The 18269-nt window shown below is 44.9% G+C and overlaps 1 protein-coding gene across 1 annotated transcript in view; it reads right to left on the bottom strand.

The window, feature by feature from the left end:
- amph (amphiphysin) overlaps positions 1–18269 on the bottom strand; it is a gene marked incomplete at its 5' end in the record, with an annotated part of 34547 nt that overhangs the window by 520 nt on the left and 15758 nt on the right. Inside the window, 10 exons of the mRNA XM_083990682.1 lie at positions 132–2567; positions 4827–4928; positions 5901–6089; positions 8526–8807; positions 12871–12900; positions 13152–13505; positions 14769–15440; positions 16735–16758; positions 16845–16871; positions 17019–17102. Coding sequence (XP_083846808.1) covers positions 2463–2567; positions 4827–4928; positions 5901–6089; positions 8526–8807; positions 12871–12900; positions 13152–13505; positions 14769–15440; positions 16735–16758; positions 16845–16871; positions 17019–17102 — 1869 coding nt within the window. The 3' untranslated portion in view covers positions 132–2462. The remainder of the gene's footprint in view (positions 1–131; positions 2568–4826; positions 4929–5900; positions 6090–8525; positions 8808–12870; positions 12901–13151; positions 13506–14768; positions 15441–16734; positions 16759–16844; positions 16872–17018; positions 17103–18269) is intronic.

Here is an 18269-nt window from a genome sequence, read left to right as displayed (position 1 = left end):
ACAGCCAATCAGGAGCTCTCGTCCCTCAGGTACAGGAAGTTTCACCTGTAACATGAAGGATTAGGAACCACTGCTTTATGTCTGTCTTTATTAACACACCTGAACCTTCTCCTTCTTCTTCTCTACAGGACATGGAGTTGAAAGAGAGAGTGGTGGAATCTCAGAGTAAAATGACTCTGAGTGTGAGGACGAGTTGGACTCAGACGGTTGAAGTCTGGTGTTCTTCATGTTCTTGTCCAGGAGGAACATGAGGTTCTTCATGACAGTGGTTTCCATCACAGAGCTGAGTCAGCAGCTCCCACTTCCTGTTCTCTACAGCCTCATGGACAATTCAACAATTCACTGTCAATTCAAATACAACTTTATTTCACCTGCAGTGAAACTCCCTCTACTACCTTGGACGAAGCAGCTCCACCAATCAGAGGTGAAGAGCAGCCTGGCAGGTAAAACCCAGGGCAGAGAGAGTCCACAGAGCCTCTGGCTGAAAGGCAGGATGTTGGAAAGGAGTTGGTAGAGGCCAGACAGGCCAGATAGATGGAGAGAGTCCAGACCAGTAGGAGGGAGTCACCTGTTGAGTAACGCACATTTCCTTATATTAAACCCTTGTTGGAATGGTGGGATGGCATGTTGGAATAGCGGTATGTCGGAGTGGTGGGATGTTGGAATGACAGCATGTAACCACTCCCTACATAGGGAGATAAATGTAGTGGACTATATAGTGAGCCCAACTGAAAATCCTTCGGACACTACTCTTGGTGCCGTTAATTATGTCATTGTTAATGTACCACATTAATGTCGTCTCACACAACACTTTTCCATTTACTACTGCATTTTGTTAAATTAGAGGCTTTTGATTACTGTCCTGTGATTTTTATTTTCGTATTTTGTTTTCTATTTAAGCATATTTTCATATTTTATTCTCTTGGCTCTTTAGTAACAGCACACGTTACATTGTAACCTACGGAAAAGAGAGGGAAGGGTAGGAAGAAAGAAAGGAAAATGAGGAAAGGGAAAAGCAGAAGGGACAGAAGTGTGGCCTTGGCTAAAACATCCAAGGCACACTTCTGAACTTACCTGAACAAGGCCCAGTGAGGCCAAAAAGTAGCACAAATGCCTAAACAACTTAAGGCTAGAAAGCCTAATTTTTTAAACTTTGTATTTCATGGAGGGGAGTTCTATCACTGATTCCTAACCCAATGGCACGAGAAATAACGGTTTTAAACAGTGAAAAACAAAGTCACCCTCAAGTACAGTGTATGGGACCCCAAAAGGGTTTTTTTCACTTTGGATGACTCCCATTCACTTTGAATGGGAAAACGTTTTGGCTTATAACTTTGGAGCCCAAAGTTGCATCCATTCCCATTCCCAAGACCCAACCCATATATTTCAGGGGAGCTGAACACACCAATCTTACATCATAATGTCTCATTTATTGGTCATGACAAAGGGCTAAGGTTTATCAGATGTACATCACGAAATTTCCACTTTAAGGTTCAACTTCACTATGACATAAAGTGACATCGAGACCTAAAATAATCCAACAACATAAATTGCATATTGGTTTTGTTATTACCTTCCCTGTGATTGTACACTTCTACCTAAATAGGTGATAATGTTAATCTCTGTTCTGGTTGATTAAGCTTTTTGCTATTATAATTCTTAAAAGAGATGATTTACACAGATATACAATGATCTCTAAATAAACTCTGGGGAAATTCTGTGTTTTTATTGTATTTCAATACTAAATTCAAGAAATGATCTGAGAATTTCATGCTGGATGTGCACTGACTGTCGGCCAGAGCTTGTATAATAAATCTCACTATTCTTTTGGTGAAAACACAGCAACACTTTTCAATAACTTCATTAATTGCCACATATGCCAAAGAAATTTCACCACACACTCAACCATTATACAGAAGTACACCAACAGTAGTTCAAAGGTAATAGCAATGACATGACTTAACTCAAAAGTTTCATGATACACTCAAAAACATTAAATTAGATCACAGCACTACAGATTTTGGTAAACTTCACAGCAGAGCAACAAAATCAGTACGACACACTTGGTGCAAAAAAAAAAAAAGATTCAGTTTCTCTTAATGTTCATTAAGTTTTCTCTAGAATAACATTTCCTGCTTTTGTAGGTGTATGTGGAGATTTCAACATTCCAAATTAACCATACTTCATATTTTTCTGCTCAAAAAAACACATCTCAGTTTGAGGAAAGGTTGACTCTACTATAACATGCTTAATAATTTGCACTTCTGCTTGGAGTAGTACTACTATTTATCACCATGACTTGACTTTGGTAGAGTTTCGGTAGAGTCGTTTCTACCAAAAGCCTTGTGTTGCCCAGCATACAGCTGCAGGAGACCACTGGTTTGTCTCGAGGGGGTGGGGGCGGGCTACATGCTGACTGGACTGCATTTCATTTTTCTTTATCTGCCATATGAAGAGGCTTCTTACTCCAAACGCTGGATAAAGTTTTCTGGGAAAAGTCCTTTTGGAGCACCAGATCCAAGGGTTAACCAGTCACTCTCCTTGAACCCGGTGAGCCAGCCAGCATCCTGCAAAGACAGCAACCACAAGCACCATTATCACCCTTATTCACTGTCAGATGATCCCTCTTTCTAAAAACGTTACTGGACTGAATGAAAATGACTGAAACTAACCCTCTGAGGTTGGTGCCATTGTATACGATGGCAGGGGTATTGTTTTACTCTTTCGCGTCTATCTCTGGACAAACTATTCTGGCTTTACTTCTTAAATGGTTCTATTGCATAGTGTTGCCATATGGCAACAATTACTTATCTTCATTTTTCTAAAAAGCTACGATATAATTGTTTTGTTTTTACAGTTAGGTGTGAAAAGGGGGCTTTTACTTTGAAGGACATACAATTTATGAGGTCAAATGAGCAGGATATCCTGTTTACCAGTCCTTTTTGCTCATAGACATTTGACATGTAAACATCATTGTGTGGGGCTCCCGAAGACTGTCTTTTATTCAGAATTTTGGAAAATTTTCATCAAATAAAAAATTTAAATCACTGTCTGGGGAAAGTAAACTTTATTTTTTTAATGTTTAATTCACTCTTGATGTAATACTATTTTTGTAATACATTTGTTGCCATATGGCAACAGTAATATATGGAAATAATATGGAAAATTCCTGGTGCATTCAACGAGTCCCATTGACTTACATAGCATGAACCTACCGTGAGACCATGTTTACAACCATTGCTTATATTTTAAAGGTAAAAACATTATATTTTTTTATGTTTTGTGATTAAAGGTATTTTGTAACATATTATCTAAATGGACTTGCACTTATATCTTCTGGATAACTGAATGAAATGAAATAAAATGAGTGATTGAATGTACTTCATTGAGATGGGTTCCAGGTTCCAGGTTCTCAGACATTTTAGATAACTGTTGAAATGATACTATGTTTTTACTGTATAAATGTTTGTTTGTTTTGGTTGAGTATGAGATGGATTTGTTGAGTGTTGCTTTAAAGCAGAAGTGAGTGATCCGGTCGTTTTGGCTAATGCTGCGTTCCAGGCCGGCTTTTGAAATCGTAAATTACAGCTTCAAGTCACAACTTACGACTTTGTAGCGTTCCAGGCAACCCACTCGTGTTTTTCCGACCTGTTTTACCTGTGAAAGTCACTATAACGGCCACTCGTAACTTCTGACCCGTGAACTCGTACCAGATCAAACTGATACAACTTCACAGGACGGAAAAACACGAGTCTACGAGTTTCCTTGAACGCACCATAACAGTCCTCGTCCCTACGTCACCACATTCAGGCGCATCCCTTGGCTGCACACACAGCCCTGCATGCCGTTCTCTCTCCTCATTGGATAAAAACTGTAGGATACGATAAATGTTTTCTCCTCGGCTCAGAGCAGAGCAGAGGGACTGAGAGACCCGTGTTTCAGTCCAAACACTCTATGTAAGTGATTGCTGTCAGAAGATATAACTATTTAAGACTTATATTAACACAAATATATCACTTACTTCTGCTTTAAATAAAATTAGTTTTTGGTCAAAAATTTTGATTTTATGGGACTTTCCACGATTGCATATTGTTGCCTGGCCTTGCATAAATTGAATTCAATATTTTTTCTGAACTCCACTTCACCCAAAATGACTTTGATCCCTGATCGCTCTTTTTTCTCTCTCTCTCTCTCTCTCTCTCTCTCTCCCTCTCCCTCTTTCCTTATTTGCGTCATGGCCGCAGGTGAACAGGATGCACCTACCTCCTTATATGGTGGTCAGGATCTCCTTATATGGCGTTTCACGGGCGGAGATCTATGCTAATTGCTGATCACCGGGGCATGCTGTTAGTTTACGATGGGTTGTTGTTCATGATCTTACACACGTGCTTACGATCAAATCTGAGTTTCCCGCACCGTTCATGAATCCGGAGTAGAGTTTTAGTAGCGTGGACTTTTAACTAACGTTTCATGAATGAGACCCGTTGTTTTCATGTCAGACGAGTGGGGCAGTTTTGTAAATAATGTAAATTATTTTGAATGATGAATGCATCATAGTATCATAGTTATTCTTTTTCTCCTAATCCCCAAGACCTCAAAGAAGAGTTATATAGTGTCTGAAAAAAAAAATAATAATATAACATAAATATAATATAACAATAACAAAAAATAATAATAATTTTCTGTGTGTTTCGAACAAATGATCCTGATTGTGAATTACAGGGCTGAGGTTTTACAAGGATTAATACACAAAAAGACCAGGCAAGAGAAATACAGAAGACAATCCGTGGACTCTGAAGGGTTAAACACGTCACTGCTCTGCTCACCTGATCCTCTGCTGAGGCAGTTGGAATCACCAGCACCACGTCGCCTCGCTTCAGCTCAAGCTCGTCTGAGTTTGCAGCTTCAAAGTCATGCATTGTTTCCACCTGTGGGAAGAAAAAAATGCTAAAAAAGTAAGCATGTTCATCACCACTGTTGGGCACATTACTTTGAAAAATGTATTAGTTATAGTTACTAGTTACTTTCCCCAATAAGTAACTGAGATAATACATGATAAAGTAACTAATTACAATGAAAGTAACTTGCTTTACTTTTTTTTTTATAATAAAATGCTCAAATATGTCAAATTACTTGGACTTCCCTCCCTAAAGGTCTTTGCACACTGAGTCCGTTTTTTTCGCATGCGTTTTTCGTATCCGTCATCCGACAAAAAACATTACGCACAGGCTCCTTGCACACTGAGTCCACTGCGTTTTATTCGCATACATTCTTATTTTTTGTGAGGGAGACAAATACCGCCACGCAGTGATGGACTTTGTGGTTCACTCACTTGTCGAGAAATGAACCTGTTCCGAAAACTTTAATGACGGACAAAAGTTTGGGACTCGGTGTGTAAACATGATCGACACAACATGAGGTTGAATTTATTTTTTAACGTGCGGCACTTTCGGACGAAAAAAACGGACTCGGTGTGCAAAGGCCTTAACTCCTGTTTATCTGGAACCAACAAACTCACTCCGTATCCCTCCACGCAGACAGGCTCTGCAACGCGCTGTATCCCTCCGCCTCTTCCACACAGCGGATAGGCGGAGTGATACAGCCTGTCCGTGTGGAGCGATACTGAGCGAGTTGGTTAGAGTTGGGCCAGTTGATGAACCGAAAATAATGACGTCCTACGCTGAAGTGGGTGTATTATTTTCTGATGGACTTCTTGAGCCAAGTATTGTTGCAACGGTAACTGCATTGTAACGGGGGGAAACAAGTAACTTTTTTGATTACTCGTTAATGAAAAAAGTAACGCCGTTATTCCCATCACTGTTCATCACTCATATCAAAACCCACACGAGTGCAAGTACTGTAAAAGTGAGCAGTGAGCTAGCAGGTGGAGGAAGTCCTACCTTATAGAGGAAGTCGTCAGGGAGTCCCGACACGCCTCCAGATGCACTCATGTGTTTGACCGTCTGGTTTGCAGCTGTAACTCCGTTGTCTCCGACGGTCGTGGGGGAGATGATATCGGCATCACGATCGTCATCACCTTCATTGCTGGACGCAGGTTCGATCACTACGGACGGGATTGGCATTTTCTCCTGCGGGGTAAAAACAGCATGGACCACCGTTAATGAACCTGTATGGTCTCCCAGCAGACTAAAAAATCACAATTCATAAACAATCACGGTGATTGATGTGTCTTCAGTGTCCACACAGATGTGCTGCTTTTATTTGTGTAGCAGTCACTTTCTAGAGATACTAAGTAAATAAAACTCACAAGACAGTACTATACAACATGACCAAACACAAGGAACTTGTGGTGATGGTTGATGGGAAAGACATCTAATAAATTCAACAACATTGTAGATGTAGAACTATTTGCTATTGTTTCTTATTGTACTGCGTGCTGTGAAAATAAAAAAACTAAAACTGTAGAAGCGATATACGTACGTCACCAAGTTCTGGCCTCTCAGAGCTCGGAGATGCAGCTGTTGACTTGGGAGAGAAAAATCACATTTAGACCAGAGGTTTCTCTGTGCAAACACAAATGTCCCAGCTCTCACAGCTACCATGAACGCACCGTAGCAGTGAAGTCAGCCTGGACAGACACATCCCTGTCATCTCTGTACATCACTCCATAAAAACTACAGAGTGCAAGATTCAAAACAACTGAACATCTGATTTTCATTCTAGTAACAACGTGGATCACACAGTGATGATGATGATGGTGAGGATGATGATGATGATGATGATGATGATGATGACGATGATGAGGATGAGGATGATGACGATGATGATAATGAAGATGATGATGATTATAACTAGAATTTGTATTTCCTGAAGGAAATACGTGTGAATGCCGAAAGCCATTGCTGAATCATGTTGAATTAGAAGAATAAATTGACAAAGACATGCAAGAAACATGTCTAAGGTAGGAATTGAACCCACGACTTCATGACTGGTAACCTGACACACTAACCGTATGGCCACAGAGGACCTGAGTTACAATGAGCTTTATACTATCAGGAATCAAAGACTGTCCAATGACAGCTGAATAGTTGGAATCAAAAGTCAAGCAATGATGTGACATGACTGAGGCAGGAATCGAATCCACGATCTCATGCTCACTAATCCTTTACTCTACCACTCTGCCACAGCAAGCACACACTTACCAAGACGGTTGTCATTCATTGTAATGTGATGATGTGTTGCACTGTGGTACGAGCAATCAATGAGTCTCATAACGAACACCTATACCCAATTGAAGGCGGGGAAGGGGAGGTGAATTCTGCCAGTCACATCCATTAGTGGGCAGCGCAGGACAAGAAATTATGGATACAAATCATTCAAGAGCTTTGCTTTTCTCTGCTGCGTTCTTGGATTTCAAAGTTCCAGTTCATTTAAATCTTAGAGCAGTGGTATAAACAAGAAACATGTTAACACAAACCAAGATACAAAGAGGTAAAGAGGAAAGGTGGTGGTGGGGGGGGGGGGGGGGCATATGCATTATCATGCAAGATTTAAAAATAAGCCAGACCAAGTGGTATTAGTTAAAGTTAAAAGAGACTGAAACACTAAGAAGGCTGCTCAGGCGGGATTCAGACCAGTGACCTTGGGTTTGGCCATAGATATATATACGTAGATGCCGCATTCGGGCTTGTCAGGAATGTCTCACGGCGGCCATCTTGAGGAGTAGTTCCTCCTGACCAGCAGTCAACAGTCAGAGGGTTTGACAGCTGTGAATCTGGCAAAATGCCAAACTTTTGTGCCGTGTACGGATGTTCCCATGAAAGAAACGCCAAAACCAAGAGACATGGAAGAACTTTTCTCAAGTAATAAGTTGTTTTGTATAGAACTGTTATGAACTTGTTGAATTTGATGTAGGTGAGTTATCTGACATAAATGAAACTAAGGTAACGTATCATAGGGTGGGATATGTGTTACATTTAGTGCATGTACTGGTAGTTAATATATTAATAGTTTGTTATTTTGTTGCCTGTATGTGTAGGCTATAGGCTTATCAGCTGTTTCCCCGGCTGTGAGTTTGTGGTTTCCATGGTGATGAGGCCAGCGAGTGAGTGCAAACCACTGTAGGCTACCTATATAATTGTGCTAGGCCATATTAAATCAGTTTCATGGCACTGACATGAACCCTAACTGCTAACATGAGTTATGTAGCTGAATTGTAGTATTTATATTAAAAGAAACGGCTTCAGTGATAGACCTCTGCCTCTGTAGATACAGGAAGTAAAAGTTAGACACCTCCTGCTCAAGATGGCGGCGGCGGCGACAATCCGTTCCAATGGGCAGCAGCGTCAGAGGCAGAGACATCTACGTGTATATATCTATGGGTTTGGCAAGCAGCCACCGTAACCACTGCACCATGGCAACAGTTCAGGGAAGTAGAGGTTGGGACTTGATGATGATAATGATGATGATAATGATGACGATAATGACGATAATGATGATAATGATAATGATGATGATGATGATGAGGATGATGATGATGATGCAGCAGTAGTGTTTTTACTGACAGCTGGTGTTTCCTCCTTCTGGCCGCCCGAACCTTCTGCTGAATCTTCTTCATCAGCAGGTGGAGATGATGGATGCTCGTCTCCCTCTCCTTCAGCAGGGGGGGTTACAGCTTTACTTTCAGCTGGGGGTGCTGCAGGTTCTTCCTCAGCTACGGGGGTTACAGGCTTGTCTTCAGCTGGGGGGGCCGCCGCCGGTTCAGCTTGGCCCTCAGCGGGTTCTGGCATGACAGCTGCCTGTGTCTCCGGGGCTGCAGGAACCTCCGCTGATTGGTTCCCTTCATTCTTTTGCATTGAAAGATGTTGATCAACAGAGGAGATAAAGCTGCTGATGCTGTGAAAAAGTCTTAGAATTCACTACTAGAGGTTCATCCGCACTAAAAGAACCAAGCACAAACACTCAACGTCCTCCACCACAATCATGTGTTTAAAGTCAGTTTGCAGTTACAGTCATCAGCATATAGTACAGCTTAGGGGTGATCATAACCCCACAGAACTATCATTCAACACATTACCTCCAGTAAATGTTGATCATTATAAACATTAAAACTCACCATTTTATCAAAATCAGCAAAAAATGATGAGGCAGTAGAATCCTTGAGAAAAACAGAGAAGAAGAGTCAGAGGATGAAGAGGAGAGCTGAGAGACAGAAGACATGAAGACACAGAACATGACGAGATAATAACACAACGTTACCAGACAGAGTTGTTTTAGAGGGAAATTCATGCAAAACCGCTGATGAACGTTGCCTTCAGGGACAGTTTTTCATCATCAGTCTCTGTATTTCCCTCTACAACAACTCTGTCTGGTAGCGTTCTGTTATTATCTCATAGCGTGGTGAATGTGCAGGTCACAACTTGTCCACCAGAGCGTTTTGGAGTTGTTGGATTGTGTATTTGATGAGTTTGATGAGGGAAACCAAGAAATCCCATGAGCCTCCGCCGTTCTAAAAATAGCTTGCACCAACAATTAAAGGTAACGAATCTACTCCTATGACTATAGGGATTATGGCAATGGGCCAATTTGACAAAATGTTGAACTATCACTTTAAATTTACTTTACAGAGGGAAATTATGTGCGACTCGCTTGTTTTTTCATGCACATCCATGGCGCACAACTCCGTAAAGTTTTCCATTCATGCCAGTGTGATAGGGAAAAAGAGGAAAAACTAAAAATGTTGGTGCATGCGCAGAAGCGGTCTGGAGTGGTTTTAATGGTTTTGATATTCAACCTGCACTTTAACACATGTTGGCCTGGGTTTTGTTATTATTTCTGTTGGAGGATATTTTTGTGCCAAACTTGTTCTTCACAGGTGAGAAACTGTGTTCAAAGTTTAAAGAAAGCCATTAAAATAGTCTTTGAATTTAAATAAAAGGTTTCTTTGTGTTTATTCTACACTTTGATGATTTCACATAAATAAATATTTGTTATAAGCTTCAGTCTTAAGGAGATATTCCGGCGTAAATTTAACCCATGGTCCAACACACCGTGACACCGAGTTAGAGCCCCCCCCCTCGAGAGATGAAGTCTGCTAACCGCTAGCTTCTCTAGTTGTAGCAACTTTAGCAATGACCGCACCATAACAAACAGCGCCGTCTATTAATCCACTATCAACCGCTCAAAAAGCCACTTATAGCCACAAATAATGGTCAGAACAGCACCAAACTTCATCAACAGTACAAACAGGGTCACCTCCCATAATACGAGGCATCAAACAGCGGTTATCTTAGCCTGGTTTCTGTTGAAAAGAGACGAAAACAACTCACCCACTCTCCTCCAGTTATACGCTATGCAGCAACTTTCCACGTCCAGGCACTGACAACACACACCGAGGCCGACTGGTAGCACAAACATCTGGTTTCAGCACAAACATCTGGTTTCAGCGGCCACCGACAGGCAGTGACCACACTGACCACTTGATTCCCCCGAGGTCCAGCACATAGACTCCACCGGCAGCGCTCCCTCTTTCACTTTTCTCCTCCATTACCTTCAGCTCGTCTTCGGTGAACTCGGTCTCAAACTGATAGGGGCGCCCATCGAAATGAAACCAGTCATCATTGTTCTCCAACTGCATAAACTCAGCTCAATTGACCCTTCGCGTAAGCCCCACCCCCTTGGTTACTGTTGCTACGGCGGGCAAGCTTTCACTCCCAGCCATGCTCCTGGCAGTATTTGGTATCGATTTCAAAGGAAATATCAGCAAATTTCTGGATAAACTGTTCTGAGATAATAGAGAGAAGAAGTCACAAAGATCATTCATAGTTTTCAGTGACGTGACTCACGCAGGAGGATAAAACATCTGTTCAACGACACGACTGGACAATGTACAGAGCAGCAGTAAGGACCGGTAATTTTACCGTCTATCAACCCACCAAGACTTAGGTCATCTCACTGGTCATGAAACGTTGTCAAACTGCAAGTTTTTGGGCGATTGTGAACCACATACAGCTTTCGCTGCTGTTTTGTTTTCTCCCACCGCTGTATCAGTCAGTGAAAGCAGTCCCTGCCTGGAGGATCCCTCGCCTAAAAGCCCAGGTAAACGCGGTAAAAGTACAGCTGTCATTTCGGAGGTGAACATATGGTTATCCCCATTTTACACTTGCTCAAGTCGAAAAAAAAGTCCGCTCGTATCTGAACATCTCTATATTGCTGCTGCCGCCGCCGCCGCCGCCGTAGTAGCAGCAGCAACAACAACATCCTTCTCTACAAACAAATGTTTTTCGTCCTAGTCTCAAAATGTGTTCACAAAAGCAAACGTAATGACTCACTGCGGAAAGCTTGCCAGGCCTATAGTTACGGTTGCTAACGTAGGATTGGACAATAGCCGTTGGTGGGAGGAGTTGGCGAAGGGTCAATTGTATACGTGATTTTCTCCCACAAATATATAAAGTTAAAAATGCCCAATTCCGTCCATGTCCCTGTGAACATTCAATAATAACTTTTATAAACTGATAGGCAAGATACATAGACATACAAATCATACATACATACATACATACAAATACATCAAAAACGCCGTAAGTCAATTCATTTTCAATGAGAGCCCGGCGACACTGAGCGTCCAAAGCGTCAACAGGCGTTGCCGCGCTTCCAGAGCGTCCAAAGCTTCCAAAGCGTCCATAGCGTCACCAGATGAAAAGTTGAGCCAGGTTTAACTTTAGGGTAATGAGCTATGACGCGGTTAAGCGGCAACCGGTGGCAGCCTGTCAGAATAGAGATGTCTGTCGGCTGCCTTTTTTTTTCTTTTTTTGTATTTCGGCTCCCCAATGACCAGCGCGATCGAACTTTGACGCCAGTCACCTGACGAGCGGCCAAAGCGGCTGAAAATATTTGCCGTTTTGGGAGCTGTCTTGTCTGACGCCCACCCTCGAGCGTTTTTGACGCTTTGGAAGCTTTTGGTGTGAACGCACAGTAATACACACACATTTTCATCCTTGGTCTGCGGGACTCTACTTCACTCGGTAATCGCCTCCATGCCAGCAGAGCGGACTACCTGTAACCATGGCAGTAACAAGCAGACATCACAGAAGGGACAACACGGCTGAGTGAGTTTATGCAGTTTGAGAACAACAATGACAACTGGTTGAATTTCGATGGGCGTCACTATCAGTTTGAGACCAAGTTTACTGAAGACAAGCTGAAGGAAACGGAGGAGAAAAGTGCCAGCCGGTGGAGTCTATGTGCTGGACCTGGGGGAATCAAGTGGTCAGTGTGGTCACTGCCTGCCAGTGGCCACTGAAACCAGATGTTTGTGCTGTCGGTGGCCACTGAAACCAGATGTTTGTGCTGAAACCAGATGTTTGTGCTGTCGGTGGCCACTGAAATCAGATGTTTGTGCTGTCGGTGGCCACTGAAACCAGATGTTTGTGCTGAAACCAGATGTTTGTGCTGCCAGTCGGACTCGGACGTGTGTTGTCAGTGCCTGGACTCTATGCTGGACACGTAAAGTTGCTGCATAGCTTATAACTGGAGCAGAGTGGGTGAGTTGTTTTCGTCTCTTTTCAATAGAAACCAGGCTAAGATAAGAGGTTTGATGCCTCGTATTATGGGATGGGACCCTGTTTGTACTGGTGATGACGTTTGGTGCTGTTCTGAGCGTTATTTGTGGCTGTAAGTGGCTTTTTGATTGCAGTTTGTACGTGGATAAATAGACTGCGCTATTTGTTATGGTGCGGTCATTGCTAAAGTTGCTACAACTGGAGAAGCTAGCGGTTAGCAGACTTCATCTCTCGAGGGGGGTCTAACTCTGTAAATTAATAGTGAGTAATTACAGAAAATTGTGCGATTAATTAGTTAATTTTATACACACAAACACACACACACACACACACACACATACATACATACCTGGGAGAAGCCGTTGAATGCATTTGTCACCTGAATAAACGGAGAGACACAGGTTAGAGTCGGCAACATTCAACATGAGCAAACAAGAAGGACAAAGGACCGGAGTGAAGGAGGGTTGGGGGGGGCGGGGTGGGTTCAGGCTGGGATCCAGGCGTTGGGGGTGGGGGGGTGGAGTTAGGGTACTTCACTGAATCTGTGGGAGGAGGAGCACAGGAGAGGTTCTGCTTCTAGTTCTACTCTGAGCTAATCTAGACTGGAGGAGGGAGGACCTCTTCCCGTACCTCTTCCTGTTCTTTCTCTAGCTCTTGGTACAAGTTTCCAAATCTCCGGTTTGCCGCCTCGTCTTCGGACATGTCTGAACACGTTTCTGGCTCTTTGTGAATTCTGGGAACGTTTACGTCCGCTGTGGTCCCACCGTGTTGTTGAGCTGCACCGTGTTGTTGAGCTGCACCGGTGTTGCTGTTGCTAACTTCCTGCCGGGTCGTGGTGCCGGTTGCTGCTGGGAAACTGTTGGCAACAAAAGGGTCTGCATCCACCTCACCCGCCCCCCCAGACACACTAACCCCACCTCCGAGACCTTCAGGCGCTTCTGTACCCGGGGTGTCAGCAAATCCACCCCCAAACGCACCCCCTCCCTGTGTTTCAGCAAAGGGATCACAATCAAACGCACCCCCTCCTTGTGTTTCAGCAAAGGGATCGGACTCAAACGCACCCCCTCCTTGTGTTTCAGCTGAAGGAACCGAATCAAACGCACCCCCTCCTTGTGTTTCAGCAAAGGGATCGGAATCAAACACACCCCCTCCTTGTAAACTAACTGAATCAAACGCACCCACTCCCTGTGTTTCAGCAAAGGGATCGGAATCAAACGCACCCCCTCCCTGTGTTTCAGCAAAGGGATCAGAATCAAACGCACCCCCTCCTTGTGTTTCAGCAAATGGATCAGAATCAAACGCACCCCCTACCTGTGTTTCAGCTGAAGGAACCGAATCAAACGCACCCCCTCCCTGTGTTTCAGCAAAGGGATCTGAATCAAACGCACCCCCTCCCTGTGTTTCAGCAAAGGGATCGGAATCAAACACACCCCCTCCTTGTGTTTCAGCTGAAGGAACCGAATCAAACGCACCCCCTCCTTGTGTTTCAGCAAATGGATCAGAATCAAACGCGCCCCCTCCTTGTGTTTCACCTGAAGGAACCGAATCAAACGCACCCCCTCCCTGTGTTTCAGCAAAGGGATCAGAATCAAACGCACCCCCTCCCTGTGTTTCAGCAAAGGGATCGGAATCAAACGCACCCCCTCCCTGTGTTTCAGCAAAGGGATCAGAATCAAACGCACCCCCTCCTTGTGTTTCAGCAAATGGATCAGAATCAAACGCACCCCCTCCCTGTGTTTCAGCTGAAGGAACCGAATCAAACGCACCCCCTCCCTGTGTTTCAGCAAAGGGATCGGAATCAAACGCACCCCCTCCCTGTGTTTCAGCTGAAGGAACCGAATCAAACGCACCCCCTCCCTGTGTTTCAGCAAAGGGATCGGAATCAAACGCACCCCCTCCTTGTGTTTCAGCTGAAGGAACCAAATCAAACGCACCCCCTGCTTGTGTTTCAGCAAATGGATCAGAATCAAACGCGCCCCCTCCTTGTGTTTCACCTGAAGGAACCGAATCAAACGCACCCCCTCCCTGTGTTTCAGCAAAGGGATCAGAATCAAACGCACCCCCTCCCTGTGTTTCAGCAAAGGGATCGGAATCAAACGCACCCCCTCTCTGTGTTTCAGCAAAGGGATCAGAATCAAACGCACCCCCTCCTTGTGTTTCAGCAAATGGATCAGAATCAAACGCACCCCCCCCTTGTGTTTCAGCAAATGGATCAGAATCAAACGCACCCCCTCCTTGTGAACTAACTGAATCAAACGCCCCCCCTCCCTGTGTTTCAGCTGAACTATCTGAATCAAACGCCCCCCCTCCCTCTCCACCACCATCTGCACCGCCCCCCCCCTCTGAGCTGCTCTCTGGGCGATCGTCATACGACAGGTCATCGTCTGCGCTGGCCCAGCCCCCCCCGGCCCCCCCGTCCCCGCCCCACTCCTCCGCCGTCTCGTACTCGGACCCAGAACCGTCCGGAGACCTCGACCACTTGTCTCTTCTGTCCTCTGTGTTGCCTTTAATCCGTTCACCTCGTTCATTGGTGAATATGAGTCCTGGGGTGGACGTCCGGCGGTCTGCCTGTCCCCCCCCTCCTTCGGCCCCCCCTGACCCTGCCTCACGGTGGGCTGTAGTGGGGGGAAGGGTGGAGTTAGTTAGTTGACAATCCCACTGGCTAACCTCTGCTTCAGCGGCCGCCGGGGCTGCCTCCCCGTCCTGAGGAGGAGGTGCAGCCGTATCATCTCCGTCTGTCTGGGGCCAGCCCTGAGCGCCCCCCTGCTCCCCGTCCTCAGCAGCCCCCTCCAGCACCACTGCCGGGGGGGCCGCCGCGGGGCCCCCGGGGGCCTCCTCTCCCGCAGGGCCGTCTCCATTCGCTGGCACTGAACCAAAGTCTGCCGACCAGTCAGCAGCGAAGCCGGCATCTGCAGCCTGCTGGGGAAACAGCAGGGAGTGAAGAGTTTAACCCCCCCTCATTCCCCATTCCTTACTACACCATATATGTTTGTGTTTGTATTGTAGTGGAAACAGCAGCTAAACAAGGTCATATGAAGTGTATGGTTAAAGCAGAAGCAAGCGGAATATTTGTGTTAAAGGGATAGTTCACCCTAGAATGATATTTCGCTCATTATCTACTCACCCTCATGTGGACTAAGGGCTGGAAGAATTATCAGAGTCCACCGTCCCTTCTCTGAGTTACAGGGGGTCTTGGCGTAGCAGTGCATTTCAATGCAACGGTTGCAAAGGGACACCAGAGCTCTTCGTAAAAAAACACACACAAAAAAACATCCAAATACCTCCATGATGCTCGTATGTAATGTCCGTCTTGTGCTGAAGCCCCAAATTGCGTAATTGTCCCGAAAAAAATTAAATAAGTCTATATTTTAAGCTTGTTTGTAGCGGAAGCTTCTCGAAGCTCCTCTTCCTGGTCCGTCCAAATCTCGCGTGATTTGCGCCGGCGTCAGTGCGGTTACTGCGAATCACGCGAGATTTGGACGGACAGGCCCCGCCGCGACCCCCCCGGCAGTGGTGCTTCCGCTACAAACAAGCTTAAAATATAGACTTTTTTTTTTTTTCGGGACAATTACGCAATTTGGGGCTTCAGCACAAGACGGACATTACATACGAGCATCATGGAGGTATTTGGATGTTTTTTTGTGTGTGTTTTTTTACGAAGAGCTCTGGTGTCCCTTTGCAACCGTTGCATTGAAATGCACTGCTACGCCAAGACCCCCTGTAACTCAGAGAAGGGACGGTGGACTCTGAAAATTCTTCGAGCCCTTAGTCAACATGAGGGTGAGTAGATAATGAGCGAAATATCATTCTAGGGTGAACTATCCCTTTAATATAAGTCTTAAATTGTTCTATCTTCCGACAGCAATCACTTCTATAGAGTGTTTGGTCTGAAACACGGGTCTGTCAGTCACTCTGCTCTGCTCTGAGCCCAGGAGAAAACTTTCCTTGTATCCTACAACCTTTATCCAATGAGGAGAGAGAACGGCATAAAGGGGCAGTCCTCTCTGTGTGTGCAGCCAAGGGATGCGCCTGAATGTGGTGACGTAGGGACGAGGACCAATAGATCCATGACAAGGGCGGGGGCTGCTAACTCCATTGGCTGACAAGATGTTAGCCAAAACGACCGGATCGCTTACTTCTGCTTTAACTGACAGTAGTGTGTGTGTGTGTGTGTGGGAGGAGGGGTTGGGGGGGGGGGGGTGTGAATACTTACAGGCTGAGCTGCTTCTGTGCTTCCCTTTTAAGATCAAAAGACAAGAAAATGAAATATGTTTTATTCTCAACAATAAAGGAACTGATTCTCAGAACAGAGACTTGACTCACCGACCACATGTCCCAGGGAATCGCCGTCTGAAAGAGGCACAGCAGCTCGTTACTGATCAATACTGATCAATACACACACTGATCAACCTCGTTACTGATCAATACTGATCAATAACTCAGTGATCAGGTCAGTGTGAGATACAGTAGTTGCTATGGGAACACCAGCCAACTAACCTGTGGTATTGGAGAGACACTTTCATCTGGTTGGAACGCGTCAAAGTCCATGTCAAGAAGAGACTCTCCGGGTCGTTCATTGGGCTGTGGACGGGGGGGGTAGACAGGGGGGTGGGGGGCGGTTACCAAGGGTTACAGCTTAACACATGACTCAACACACATTCTTTACATGCTCCCATTAGGTGACATAATCCGGAAGCACTCAATCAATTTTCCCTGTTCTACGGATGATACGCAACTCTACTTGTCCATGGAGCCAGATGACAGAAGCCGCCTCATCAATCTGCAAGAAGACTGTCTGAAAGACATTAGATCCTGGATGTCCTCTAACTTCTTGCTACTGAATTCAGATAAAACTGAGGTCATTGTGTTTGGACCTAAACATCTCAGGGACACTTTCTCTGATCAGATCGCTACTCTAGATGGCATCACCCTGACCCCGAGTACAACTGCGAGGAACCTTGGAGTCATTTTTGACCAGGACCTTTCCTTCAGCTCCCACATAAAACACGTGACTAGGACCGCCTTCTTCCATCTGCGCAGTATCACTAAGATTAGGAATATCCTCTCCCAGAGTGATGCTGAGAAACTAGTGCATGCATTTATCACTTATAGGCTGAACTACTGCAACTCTCTCCTGCCAGGATGTCCGAAAAACTCTCTAAAGAGTCTCCAGCTGGTCCAGAATGCCGCAGCAAGGGTTTTGACAGGAGTTAGGAAGAGAGAGCACATCTCTCCCACCTTAGCTTCTCTCCACTGGCTTCCTGTAGGATTTAGAATAGACTTCAAAATCCTTCTGCTGACTTATAAGGCTCTTAATGATAAAGCTCCATCCTATCTGAAAGAACTAATCATTCCTTACTGTCCTACCAGAGCACTCCGCTCCCAGAACGCAGGTCTGTTAGTGACTCCCAGTATCTCTAAAAACAGACTGGGAGGTAGAGCCTTCAGTTACTGGGCTCCTTTACTGTGGAACCAGCTCTCTCCATGGGTCAGAGAGGCAGACACTCTAACTACATTTAAGTCTAGACTTAAGACCTTCCTTTATGACAGGGCTTTTAGTTAGGGCTGGTTCAGGTAGCTCTGAACCATTTTATAGCTACGCTGCTATAGGCTTAGACTGCTGGGGACACATCTGGTTACATGGAGCCCTCTCCTCCACCGGAGCTCCATCTATCTACACCAACCCTGCCTCCCTTGCCTACCAGAAGCTTCCTCCTTCAGCTGTTGTTAACATTTCCATATTTCTCA

The sequence above is a fragment of the Trachurus trachurus genome, assembly GCF_905171665.1.
Source record: "Trachurus trachurus genome assembly, chromosome: 17".
Taxonomy (NCBI): Eukaryota; Metazoa; Chordata; class Actinopteri; order Carangiformes; family Carangidae; genus Trachurus; species Trachurus trachurus.
This window is presented reverse-complemented; position numbering and strand designations above follow the sequence as displayed.